The 11,854-nt window shown below is 48.9% G+C and overlaps 3 protein-coding genes across 3 annotated transcripts; 1 reads left to right on the top strand and 2 right to left on the bottom strand.

Annotated features, from left to right (window-relative positions):
• Positions 1 to 449: 449 nt before the first annotated feature.
• Positions 450 to 1,608, bottom strand: BDZ99DRAFT_492516 (polygalacturonase 1; the record flags this gene model as incomplete). Its single annotated transcript, XM_033723174.1, has 2 exons — positions 450 to 1,328; positions 1,378 to 1,608. The coding sequence occupies 2 exons, from the start codon at positions 1,606 to 1,608 to the stop codon at positions 450 to 452; spliced, it is 1,110 nt and encodes a 369-aa protein (XP_033568490.1).
• A 1,905-nt stretch (positions 1,609 to 3,513) lies between these two features.
• On the top strand, positions 3,514 to 4,308 carry BDZ99DRAFT_469533 (uncharacterized protein). Its single transcript, XM_033721518.1, has 3 exons — positions 3,514 to 3,780; positions 3,831 to 3,911; positions 3,970 to 4,308. The coding sequence occupies exons 1-3, from the start codon at positions 3,676 to 3,678 to the stop codon at positions 4,210 to 4,212; spliced, it is 429 nt and encodes a 142-aa protein (XP_033568491.1). The 5' UTR covers positions 3,514 to 3,675; the 3' UTR covers positions 4,213 to 4,308.
• Positions 4,309 to 7,713: 3,405 nt separating this feature from the next.
• Positions 7,714 to 10,154, bottom strand: BDZ99DRAFT_577471 (ankyrin; the record flags this gene model as incomplete). Its single annotated transcript, XM_033728698.1, has 4 exons — positions 7,714 to 8,557; positions 8,945 to 9,495; positions 9,571 to 10,000; positions 10,057 to 10,154. The coding sequence occupies 4 exons, from the start codon at positions 10,152 to 10,154 to the stop codon at positions 7,732 to 7,734; spliced, it is 1,905 nt and encodes a 634-aa protein (XP_033568492.1). The 3' UTR covers positions 7,714 to 7,731.
• Between the last annotated feature and the right edge of the window lie 1,700 nt (positions 10,155 to 11,854).

Below are 11,854 nucleotides of genomic sequence, written 5' to 3' on the forward strand. Positions count from 1 at the left end.
TGAGGGTGGAGGGGGAGACTGGCCTTCTTGCTGCGTTGATCTTTACGCACGAGCGTCGAGGCTGGCAAGGGCTTGAAAAGTGTTTACTTTGAAACCTGTTTACTTTGAAACCTGTTTACTTCAATTTGGATCTTGTTGATGGGATAGGATGCGGCGCGATGCGTATTGGACAGTTAGCGCCTATCATTAGATGCAGTTGAACGCTGCGTAGACTATTAGTCTTTAGGTTCCGCGATTGTGGGATTTCACAAGAGAAGGCATTTTCGAAGACTCAACCGAGCGTCAATGGTCAGATTTGGATCATATTATAAGTGATCGCTTTTTTCAAATATTATGCACAAAGAATGTAAGCTCGCTTCGTCTCCTCCAAGGCCTGCCCAGATTTAATCAAATGGTCCCTTCATCGTCCAACTCAACATTTTAGAGCGCCGCTCAACCCAAAAGATCATTTAGCAAGACGCGCCGGATGGGACGTGCTCGCAAGCAGAGCTCTTCTTGCCACCAGTAACGCTGACACCGGACCAGGTCCAGTCAGAGCAAGCACCAGAAGCGCAGAGGACGTAGATATCAGTAGCGCTGCTAGAGACCGTACCCTTGACGTCGCTGAGAGTAAGACCGGTAATGGGGACCCCGCCGGTTGGGGTGCCAGTCGGGCTGCCGTTCTCATAGTCTTGCTCAATAACGATACCGTACTTGGTGATTCCAGAGAGCGTGATGCCCGAGTACGTGACGTCGGAGACAGAACCCGTGTCGCCAGAGATAGTCTTGATACGGACGCCGTTCTGGGAGTTCTTGATGCTGGAGTCCTTGATTGTGACACCCTTGACAGTGTTGTCGGAGCGGCCACCGACGGATCCGATGGAGAGGCCGTGGCCACCGGAGCAGGACCCGTTCTCGAAGATGATATTGGTGCCAGAGTTAATGGCGAGGCAGTCGTCTTGGTTCTTGACGACAGCGCCGGTGATGGTCACAGTGTCTGAATCGCCGACATCGAAGGCGTCGGTATTGTGGCCTTCAGAGTCCCCAGCAGAGTTATCGACGGTGATGGATGAGAGCGTGAGGTTGGATGCTCCGTCAATGCTGAACCCTTGGACCGGAGTGTTCAAGACATTCAAGCCGCTGATGACGGAGTTGGTGAGGGAATGGGCGTAGAAGAACTTGGGCTTCGTTTTCCCGCCGTTGCTTCCTTTACCATCCCACCACTTGGCACCATTGCCGTTAATGACGTGGCCGGAGGCGCCTTTGACAGTAATGTCGGTACCAGAAACGCTGATCAAAGGCCCCGTCCATTCCTTGTAACCAAAAATGGTGGTTCCTTTGAATGTGACCTATATACGTTAGTCATGCCTCTTGCCTCATGAATCCAGTTCGACATACGGTGGTGCCCGTCTTAAGGCCAGTGAGATCCAATGTTTTGCCAGCTGGTACGGTAATGCCGCTGAGGATGATGTTGGAGCAAGACTTCTTACTAGCAGAAGCGGAAGCAGCTGAGGTGAAAGTACAAGTGGTCGCTCGCTCCTCGACGGAAGCGGGGGTTGGGACTGGGGCAGCGCCAACCAGGGCGCCGCAGATGCTCAGCAGGACGCTGGCTGTAGCAAAGGAGTGCATAATGAAGATTTCTTTTGATGAAATGAGAGACAGAGAGAACAAAAAGGATAGTGAATGGAGTGTGAATTGAATCCGTTGGAAGAGAAGTGAATGAATTTTGAGCGGGTGGGACTATTCCAGAGTCGGAGCGAAGAAGATGCATCTTATGTATTGTATTGCTGTGATACTGCCGTGACTTTTGCCATTAGCGACAGGGCATAAAAATTCCGAGGCCACGCCATGGGAGGGAGCACCAGGGCTTATAGGGAGCTTTGGCACTTGTTTTCGGACAGCAAAACGAAACGGGCCTGGCCTCTCGAGCTACACTTGGCTGTTGCGTGCTTTGAAACAGCAGATGGGGTGGGAGCCTGCCGGAGCCGCGTAGGCGGATTGGAAGCGAGATTCGCAAGGAGGAAGAATGGTGAGAAATATGGGAGCGGAGGAAATATGGCGGCGGAATTCTTCTGCACTATACAATCTCATCTAAGTTGTACCCTCCAACCGCCAAGCCTCGAATTCCATCACGCGATGCCGTGGAACTACTTCGAGGAACTTGATGCATCTTGGCTGTGCAGATCTGAATGCTTCGTTTGACAGAAACCAAAGGCCACAATCTTCAAACCCTTATCACACGTCTTCATCTCCGGTGCAGGATGTCCTAGCGAGGGACCAGACAGGCCCCAGGCCCCCTATTGCCGAATCTCTGTCAATTCTCCTCGGCGAGATGTCATGAACTAAAGCAAGTTTCCGAGCAAATGCGTCCGCCCGAACATCCGCCGTGGCCGCTTCATGCTCGTTTTCTACCCGGCAAACGAAGGTGGCACCGTTTGAAGTTGAACGTGGGCGACGGGGGTGTTGCCGGGCCATAGAATTTCTACAAATCGGCCCTGAGCGTTTCACCCCGAAACAGGGCCCTTCAATCATCTTCTCGACTTCAGCTTTATCATTACCAAGTGTAATTTTTGGCGCCTAGTAGAGTGTTATTCCCCGTGGCAGAGCAAGGAATGGGGAAGATATCCCGCTGGTCCTCCCCTGCATGAAGGGTCGGGTCTCGCACTGTGTACTCGGGTTTCGAACGGGCCCAATAGCTTGATCTGCACCTTTTGATTGGTTGAAATGGTCGTGATAGACCTTGTATAGCTAGGTATACTAGAACATCGATAACAGAGGAAGTAGAGCTTTGGTTTCTTTTGGAGCCTATGCAAGTACATCCGATCTATCAGATGCATTTTACTGGCCTTTTTGGGCGAAGATCCAGAGCGAAATCTTCTAACAATAAGAGATGGGGAAAAGCAGGCGTGTTTGCTGTGAAATGGAATGAATTTTCTATATGCGCTCGCTTTCAAAATGTCGGATATTCTGAAGGGGGTTAGAATAGAGGAGGCATGTCGCTTTGTATCGAGGCGTCGTTCTATCACCGTTCATCTTGTGCCTTTTTAAGAGAGCTTCATTGGTCAAACCCTTCTTCTTGCTGGAGAAAAACATAAGCCTGTACGTAATGTAAACGTTCTTCCCACTCAAGTACCATACAGTCTTTCTATTGCCAGCTCCGGTCTTTCGACTCGCAATGGCACACTGCAGCAAATGCATTAGGAACGATGAAAGCGCTCAAAACTTTCGCCGCTCAAGATGTCATTTTCCGAGCACTAGTCCCAGATTAGAAGTTGACGGTCCGAGCCGATCGGCAAGGCTGATTGTAGGTTTCCCAGGCGTGGCGACGACATCTATCTTCCTACGACCCGAGCATCTATCTCCGTATGTGTACTATCTCAAATAGCCACCTACGTGCGCCATGTCCATCTTGCATCTGCGGTAGCTGTTCGCCGTTCAACGCGAGCATGGCTGACTCGCTTGCATTCGACCCTCTTTCATAAGTAGCAAGCCATCTTAGACCTCTCTACATCTTGGAGGAATAACTAGTATATCAAATTGCTTCGATTCGTGTTTCTTTCCGGCACCATATATCTCGTACCATGTCCCGATCATTACACGAGGCAGACAAAACCGTGGACGAGCGTCGAGTCGATTATCAGGGAGTAAATGAGGCCGCTCAAAAGGGGCATTCGCTGAAAGGGAAGCAAGGGATCGATGTACGACGCACTCAACTTTGTTGCCGCTCATGGTATTTCGGAAGTCTCCCCGGAAGAAAGCAAACGCATCCGCCGCAAGGTCGACATGATTCTGATGCCAATGGTGAGCTTCCACGCCACCGGTCGAGAGTATACTCTGACGTCGATGACTAGCTGTTCGTTACTTACACACTCAACTTCATGGATAGACAGGCAGTATCTTATTCAGCCAACTTTGGGTTGAAGAAAGATAACGTAGGCGCTAGCTGCTTTCCCTCTTTACTCGGTCATATCCACTAACGTACTTCACAAGCGAGTCGGCCACACAAGCGAGTCGGCCACCTCATCACGAAAACGCGACGCGTCAACCAACAACCAATATGCGTCGACAACACAACGCGCAATCAATCCAAAAAGAAGGCAGGCTAGCCTTAGCTCTCCTAGCTATCCGACGAAATCAAATTCCAAGCGAACGACGCGCTGCAGGCATATACAATGTCCCCAAAAGCACGCTCCAAGACCGACGCGGCGGAATGACTGCACGACGCGATTGTGAGCCTAATTCAAAGAAGCTTACAAAGCTTGAAGAATCAGCCATTGTTCAACATATACTCGACCTGGATTCGCGAGGGTTTTCGCCTAGCTTAACTGCTGTACGAGAGATGGCCAACAAGCTACTCGCCGAGCGCGGTGCTGGCCAAGTGGGCATTAACTAGCCAAACAACTTTATCAAGCAAACGGACAAGCTTAAAATAAAGTTTAATCGAAAGTACAACTATCAAAGAGCTCTATGCGAAGATCCAGAGGTTATTAGCGATTGGTTTAAGCTTGTATACAATATAAAAGCAAAGTACGGCATTATTAATAACAATACATACAACTTTAATAAAGCTGGCTTCCAAATAGGCGTCATCTCATCAAGCATGGTTGTAACAGGCTCCGAGCGGCGCAATCGACCAAAAGCTGTACAGCCAGGCAATCGCGAATGGACAATAATAATCCAAGGAATCAATGCCTGTGGATGGGCCATCCCGCCATTCATTATCTTTGCAGGCAAGTAGCATCTCTCTGCATAGTACGAGGGCGACAACATACCACCGGACTAGGTTATGGCAGTAAGCAATAATGGCTGGACAACGAATAAGCTTAGTGTTGCCTGGCTGCAGCATTTTAATATGCATACAAAAGATCGCACCGTAGGCACGCATCGGCTGCTGATTATTAATGGCCATAAGAGCCATATCTCGCTCGAATTCCAACAAATTTGCAAGGAGAACAACATCATCGCTCTCTGTATGCCGCCGCATTCGTCGCACCTGCTGCAGCCGCTTGATATTGGCTGCTTTTCGCCATTAAAAAAGGCATACGGGCGCCAAATTGAGGACCTAGTACGCCACTACATCAATCACATCACAAAGCTAGAGTTCCTGCCGGCATTTAAAGCAGCATTCTACAACTCAATTACAAAGAGCAATATTTGCGCAAGCTTTCGAGGCGCAGGCCTTGTGCCGCTTGATCCAGAGTCAGTGCTCTTAAAGCTTGATGTTGTGCTTCGTACGCCGTCGCCTCCCGCCGTGGAGGCTCAATGGGAATCAAAAACACCAAGCAACGCTCTCGAGCTAGACTCATAATCAGCCTTAATTTGTAATCGCATTCAAATGCATCAAAATAGCTCGCCTACAGCTATTCTTAACTCGCTTAATAGCCTCTCTAAAGGTGCTGCAATTATAATGCATAAAGCCACGCTGCTGCGCGATACAACTCGGGTTGCAGCACTACAACCTAGGGTCAGCAACTCATATGCAGTAACGTATCAGGATAGCATGCTGATACAGGAGGAAGTAACAGGTAGTGCAACAGCAGTGCTGCAGCACGGTATCAGTACTGTATCAGGAAACAGGATGAATCAAGTAACGCGTCAGGAAGAGATACCACGTTATGCCCCCGGGGCTGGCCCCCCCTCCTTCCCCTAGTATATAAACAACGAGCTAGACACCCATAGAAATCAGAGTTCACATCAATTTCAACCTGAGTATACAGTTGCCAGCCTTCAAAAGGCAAATAAAGCTGCCACAAAGCGCAAGGCGCGCAAAAAAAAGCGGATTCAGAGGGAAGAACTCTAACAAAGGAAGCAGGCTCTCAAATAGCTGCTCAAAGAATCGAGGAGGCAGCTTAAAGCAAAAGGCAGCAAGCCGGAGCGCGCTCCGGCGGCGGCGTGCAGCGCTGTAGGCGCTGCGGCGAACCAGGGCACAACGCTCGTACGTGCAAAAAAGATGCAGAGGTTGCTGCAGATTAGGCTACAACTTGTATCTAGTTGATATCTATTGGCGTTGTGGAGCAATCAACGTTTAAGGCAGCTAAATATAATGAGGTGGCCGACTCGCTTGTGTGGCCGACTCGCTTGTGAAGTACGTTACTTAGACTTTAGTCTAATCCGACGAACCGTGCGCAACCCCACCAAAATCGCGTCGCGTATGAACGCGTCCTATTCACCTCAACACCACACCACAATAACACGCTCTTTTGGCGATCCGATTGATAGGAATGCAAGAGGGAATGGCGAGCTTTCAACTGAGCAGCGCATAGCCATTATTGCAAAGCACCAGGCCTGTGTATCCAACAAGGAATTGGCAGCAGAATTCGGCTGCAATCCACGCACCATCTACACCACAATCAAACGCTTCAAAGAACACAACACCACCAAGTTCTTACCTCGCTCTGGCCAGCCAGAGGTTCTTACACGTCATGAGAAGCGCGATATCATTCAAATTGTGCGAAAATCCCCAAAACTGGAGTACTCCCAGATTATCAAGGAGGCCGGCCTGGATGGACGCCCGAATCGGAAGCACCCCATTTCCAAGAAGACTATCCAACGCCACCTTGGAGTAAATGGCCTACACAAGCGCAGGTGCGCCAAGAGGCCAAAATTAAAGCCTGAGCATGTTGTTATACGCCGCAAATTCGCTCAGGACTATAAGAATTTCAACTGGGAGGGGACAACTGTTAAGTTCACGGATAAGTGCTCCGTGCAGAGGGGTTCCGGGCAGCAGGCAGAGTGGTGCTTCCGCTATTCTAATAAGAAATATCACCTAGATATAATTACAGAGAAAGACAAGTCCAACAAGATGTTACAGATAGTATAGGCAGCTATTTGGATCACCCCAGAGGGCCATACTGGCCGGTCGCCATTAATTATCATGGAGCGTGATTGGGAGGCCAAGAAGATAGGCTACTCGGGCAGAAGCTACACCAAGATATTAGAGGATAGCCTCTTGGAACAATACCAACCAGGGGAGATATTTATGCACGATAATGCGGCCATACACAACTCCAAATGGACCAAGGAGTTCCTGGAAACCCATGGTATTTAGACCATGGAATGGCCCCCCTATTCACCAGACCTCAACCCCATTGAACATATGTGGTGGGCGCTGAAGAAGATGGTTCATAAGCTGCATCCAGAGCTAGCCATAATAGGCAAGGCAGAGGCTGATTAGACAGCTTTACAGGAGGCAATCAAGGAGGCATAGTTGAAGCTGCCTGATTCACTGATTTTATCGCTTGTACGGAGTATGCCAGATCGTATAGAGGCCCTACGGGTGGCCAAGGGCTGGCAAACGAAATATTAGCATATAGCGATCAAAACACCAAGAAATTATATCACTAGGCCTCACAGCTGCGTTGTATTGTAGAAGTGACAACATCAAGATTCGTTGATTTTCGTGGCCGTGCGGGGTAGCCGGATCAAACTAAAGTCCACCGACTGTATATTGCTCTAAACTTTCTCTTAGCTATTAGGAAAAGCTAGATAGTATATAGAACCTTAAAACTGTACTTTATATTTTATGGTTGTTGAGATTGCTAGGGTTCTAAAACGTCCAAATTGTACCAATGATGGGGTGGGCAGCTCGCTTGCATGGGCAGCTCGCATACAGACTACGTTAGGTTGCCACGTATTACGTTACCTACGCTACAGTAGCTACTGTAGGCACCGCTAATAGCACCTATTGTTTATTTTTAGATAAGAAGTCAAATTGCTTTTAAAGCAAAGAACATTCCGGAAACCTATCAAAGTCTATATAAGAGAAGTCGGGTGATTAGGAGGTGAGTGGGGAGGTGGTGAAGAGTGTAAAGAAGCTGTAGACTTTAGCAGCTTAACAACCGCTTCGTGCCCGTTCTCGGCGGCCCACGACAGCGGCGTCCGACCGAGGCTATCCTTCGAGTCGAAGTCGACCTTGCCCGTGTCGAGCAGCAGCTTGACGACCGCTTCGTGCCCGTTATCGGCGGCCCACGACAGCGGTGTCTGACCCCAGCTGTCCTTCGAGTCAACGTCGACCTCAGTAATTTGAAGAACTGCCGCAACTGATACTGTAATTCCAAAGTACGCTGCTAAATGTAGCCCTGTTATTCGCCTCGGAACTCGTTGACAGCGGTTGGAATTCCCAGCATACTTGGGGGCTAGCATTGCTTGAGCTGCTGCTTCTACCTTGATCTTGCATTGCAAAAATTCAAGGACTTTCGGATGTAGTCTCGACGCTTGGTGGGCATGCTGTCCCCAGTGGTGTACAGTGTAGTCGTACAGCGGGTTCAGTAATAGCCGCTCCTCAAAGCTAGAGCCTGTATGGCAAAATCCGCTTTCAAATACAGTAAATGAGAGATAGGTTAAACATGTTTCCGTGATGTCGAATTCTGCATTTGGATGCCACCGACTCAGCGTTACTTCGAGATATTTTTGTGTTGTGTAGTGGACCAGGCCGATCATATTGCTCTGTTCGTCAACCGTGACTAGTCCGGCGCATACCGGAACTATCTCCTCAATCTCTATGATGTAGCTCTCATCGAGTTCTGGTGTGTCGACTCGTACGGCAAGAGCATGCTGAAGCTCTATTATGCTCAGAGCTCTTTTTGCACAAGTAAGTCATGATAGAACTTCCTTTGCCAGCTTTATTTGCCCATCCCCCTGCTTTTCTATTCGCTCCATTGTGTCATCATACGCACGGTTGTATGCATCCTCACCGTTGGGTAAGTTTTGTAAAGCAGCTCGAAATTGTCCCGGAGCTTTCTTTTCAATCAAAGAATTGAGATGAAGCGTTGCAAGTAGAAACCTAGTGAAGTTGGGACCTCTGTTCTGAAATAAGATGCCAGGATATTGCCATTCTTCGGTTGAACATAGTTCTCTATTAAAGAAAAGTTGGAAGTTTAGGGATTCAAAAAACCTAGGGCTAATTTAATAAAAAACTTTACCCAGCGACGCTGTATTTGATCATACAAAGGGAGAACGGACTTACACGCCAGTGACAGCCTTGACGACCTCTGTTTTGACTTCTTTCTGCAGATCAGAATCGCGTCGGACGAACGCCGGTAGGTCAGATATTCGACTCTCCACATATCTCCGCAAATCCTGTTCATCGGCACGGATTTCCAATGATGGGCTCCGTTTCAACAGTTCTGTAATCTCTGGCTCGTTGCGCGATGTTGCGAAAAAGTTTGCTCCATATTTCTGAAGGTCAAAAGTTGTGGTGAGTAATTTCTCTCGGCCGCCACCGAGCGCTCGGCATTCATCAAGAGCGTCGACGAGGATGAAAACTCGCGCATATTTGGCAACAACTAACCGAAGTGCCTTTGAGATGTCATCTATTGAAGGTCGAGTTTTGTTGGCTTTCCATTTGTCATAGAAGGATTGAACACTCTCTGGCAGAAGGGATTTGCCTTCGGCCAGCTGTTTGAGCAAGTTTGCGAGTAGGCCTTCAGCTTCCTGCTCATCTTGCTTCAAAGTCGCAGTAGAGATATACAACGACAATATTGCTATCATCTTGGAAGCGAGTAAAAAGGTCATTGACTACAATAGAGGTGAGGATTGTTTTCCCGCCCCCGGAATGCCCCAACAGAACAGCGTCTGTTTGCTGGTCTGAACCCAGGTTCTAAATTTGTCTGAATTTAGAAGCCACTGGCCAGTTCCCTCTTGCATGCGTTTGAAGACAGCATGCTGTTCAGAAGCAGAGTCGATTGGTGTTAGCCAGTCCAGAACATCCCGCCGATATTTGTCTTCTCTGATAACACTTTCAGTAAAGTTCTTTAGCAGGTTGATGTTGACGTTGATACGAGCGCGGAGGTCGCGGATGTCATGTGGTCTCCAGTTGAGCTGCTTCCAAAGCTTTCTTATGCTAAAGCTCTTTTGTTGTGGCTTTAACTCCGAATTGGCGTTGAAAACGTGCTCCAGCTCGGTAAGAACCTTCCGGCAGCCGCTAGTGATATGCTCCAGGTCTGCTTTCTCTTGTTTATCTAGTTTTCGTCCCAATCGGATATTCCAAGCACGATTGAGGGTGATGGATAGGTTTTTGACTCTGTTGCTTGTTAGCTTCACTTTTATTTCTGCCAGTGCTGCATACAGATCGGATACTCGGCAAACTGGCTTGGAGCACTGGCAAAGTCGTTCCTGATCTTGTTGGCTAATTGGATGACCGCAATGAAGTCGCCAACACTGAATCCGAAACTCATGGTGGATTTGATCTGCTACTATCGGTGATAGACAGAGATCTTTAGAGATTTCTCATTAACGCTGTGTTGACACTTTCTTTTTCAGCAGCGGAAGAGAGGGAGCTGAGAGCGGGGTAGTTCAACACTGGTGCCTTCAGCACCGCCGCGTTGGTCGTCGCATCTAATGGCAATTCCCAGCAAGCTTCACGCCATTCTGCGTTTAGCCTGATTTAGGTGAAGCATCTGCCTGGAATTAAAATATCGTGAGATGTGAGGCGTAGCAAGCAGTTGCACTTGAACGGACTATGGATTGAGAGGAGCTTCTCTTGGATCGCTGGACGCATTAGAATAGTCCTATTTAGTTATTGCTCACCCCAGCGCTGCAGGGCTTGTGCAGCTTCAAACTGTTCGTGCACGCAAAAAGCGGACGCTGAATTTTGCAAGCTTCTATGACACGGAACACATCGAGCAGGCTGCAAGCCAGCGCTCGATGGACGCGCTTGGGGCTGTGTGGTCGAGTGCGTCCATTTTGAGAGGGGTACCAGAAACCTGCGTCAAAGATCATGGCACGATGGTTTTGGAGTGGACGGAACTTGCCGGACACGTTCCACATTCTACCCAGCCTATTCTGAAAAGTACCCACCACCGGCACCAGCCACTCCAAACGAAGAACGTCGCTCAATCGCCCTAAAAACACCCGTGGATCAATGAGACCGTCACGATCATCTCCACTCTAGCACGAGCATTCCTGGATGTCCTGCATGAGCTAGACATGCGGCTTCGCCCTGTAGCAGCCAATTCCTGGCAACATCGACGAGGTGCGGGATAACCCAAGCCTTATGAGCGCTGGGACATCTCTAAAATATCTGTACGACTCTCTGGTCGAAGAAGATTCTATCATGAAATGACTCGCCTATGAAGGACGCTTTCGCAGCGGTTTATTCATCCTCAACGACGTCAAAATCATGCCACCGCAACGTGCCCCCCACAAAACCCGTGGAACGCTGAGCAATCCCATGCTCAGTCGTCTGGTGAAGTGGCTCCCTTGATATCGGATCGTACACTCGAAGCTCGATACCGGTTTTAGGCTTCGAGTAATCCGTTATCAAAGCAGTCGACAGGAGTATCGTCCCTTTCTCACATTGTTTCCTATGAACACTCTGCTAGTGTTAGTGATTTTGTCAATATCGCACGCATATTCAGTTTCTTCGTAGGAGTCCTAAGTACACACCGGTGCACTAAAGGAACCAAGTCTTAGATCGAGATGTATCTCTCGTCATACTTGTGAAGTATCCACAATACATGAGGATATCGGGAGATCTAGACTTCCATTCCCCACCAATAGACGACGCGGATGCAGACTAAGAGCCTTCAACCTTCACATACTCCGACCTTTTCCACGTCACCAAAGAATCATGTGCGACTTGAGATGCCTCTTTGTCAGGTGCAACATGCAGCTACAATTCGACACTGAGAAGTTATAGAAGGGGACGATCAGCAGCGGTCGCGATGGGAGCATGTCGTTCCCCGCTCAATCCCCATTTTCAGAGTGGAAACCAACCCCAAAGCCCGAAGTCTAGGCCCATAGTTCAGATGCCACTGTCCAAAGCCGGCATCAGTAACTTCTAGATCGATGGAGTTTAGGTTTGATCAAGCAGGCCCACCAAGGGACAAAGGCACGAGTTCCAGCGATGCCCTGACAGCTCTACCCACTCCTTCTA

The sequence above is a fragment of the Mytilinidion resinicola genome (assembly GCF_010093595.1).
Source record: "Mytilinidion resinicola strain CBS 304.34 unplaced genomic scaffold BDZ99scaffold_38, whole genome shotgun sequence".
NCBI lineage: Eukaryota > Fungi > Ascomycota > Dothideomycetes > Mytilinidiales > Mytilinidiaceae > Mytilinidion > Mytilinidion resinicola.

Bases quoted from the DNA above. Each gene is read 5' to 3' on its own strand.
- BDZ99DRAFT_469533 (XM_033721518.1), top strand. From the start codon at position 3,676: ATGTACGACGCACTCAACTTTGTTGCCGCTCATGGTATTTCGGAAGTC. The intron at 3,781-3,830 runs GTGAGCTTCCAC...GTCGATGACTAG, and splicing joins ACATGATTCTGATGCCAATG to CTGTTCGTTACTTACACACT. The intron at 3,912-3,969 runs GTAGGCGCTAGC...GTACTTCACAAG, and splicing joins TTGGGTTGAAGAAAGATAAC to CGAGTCGGCCACACAAGCGA.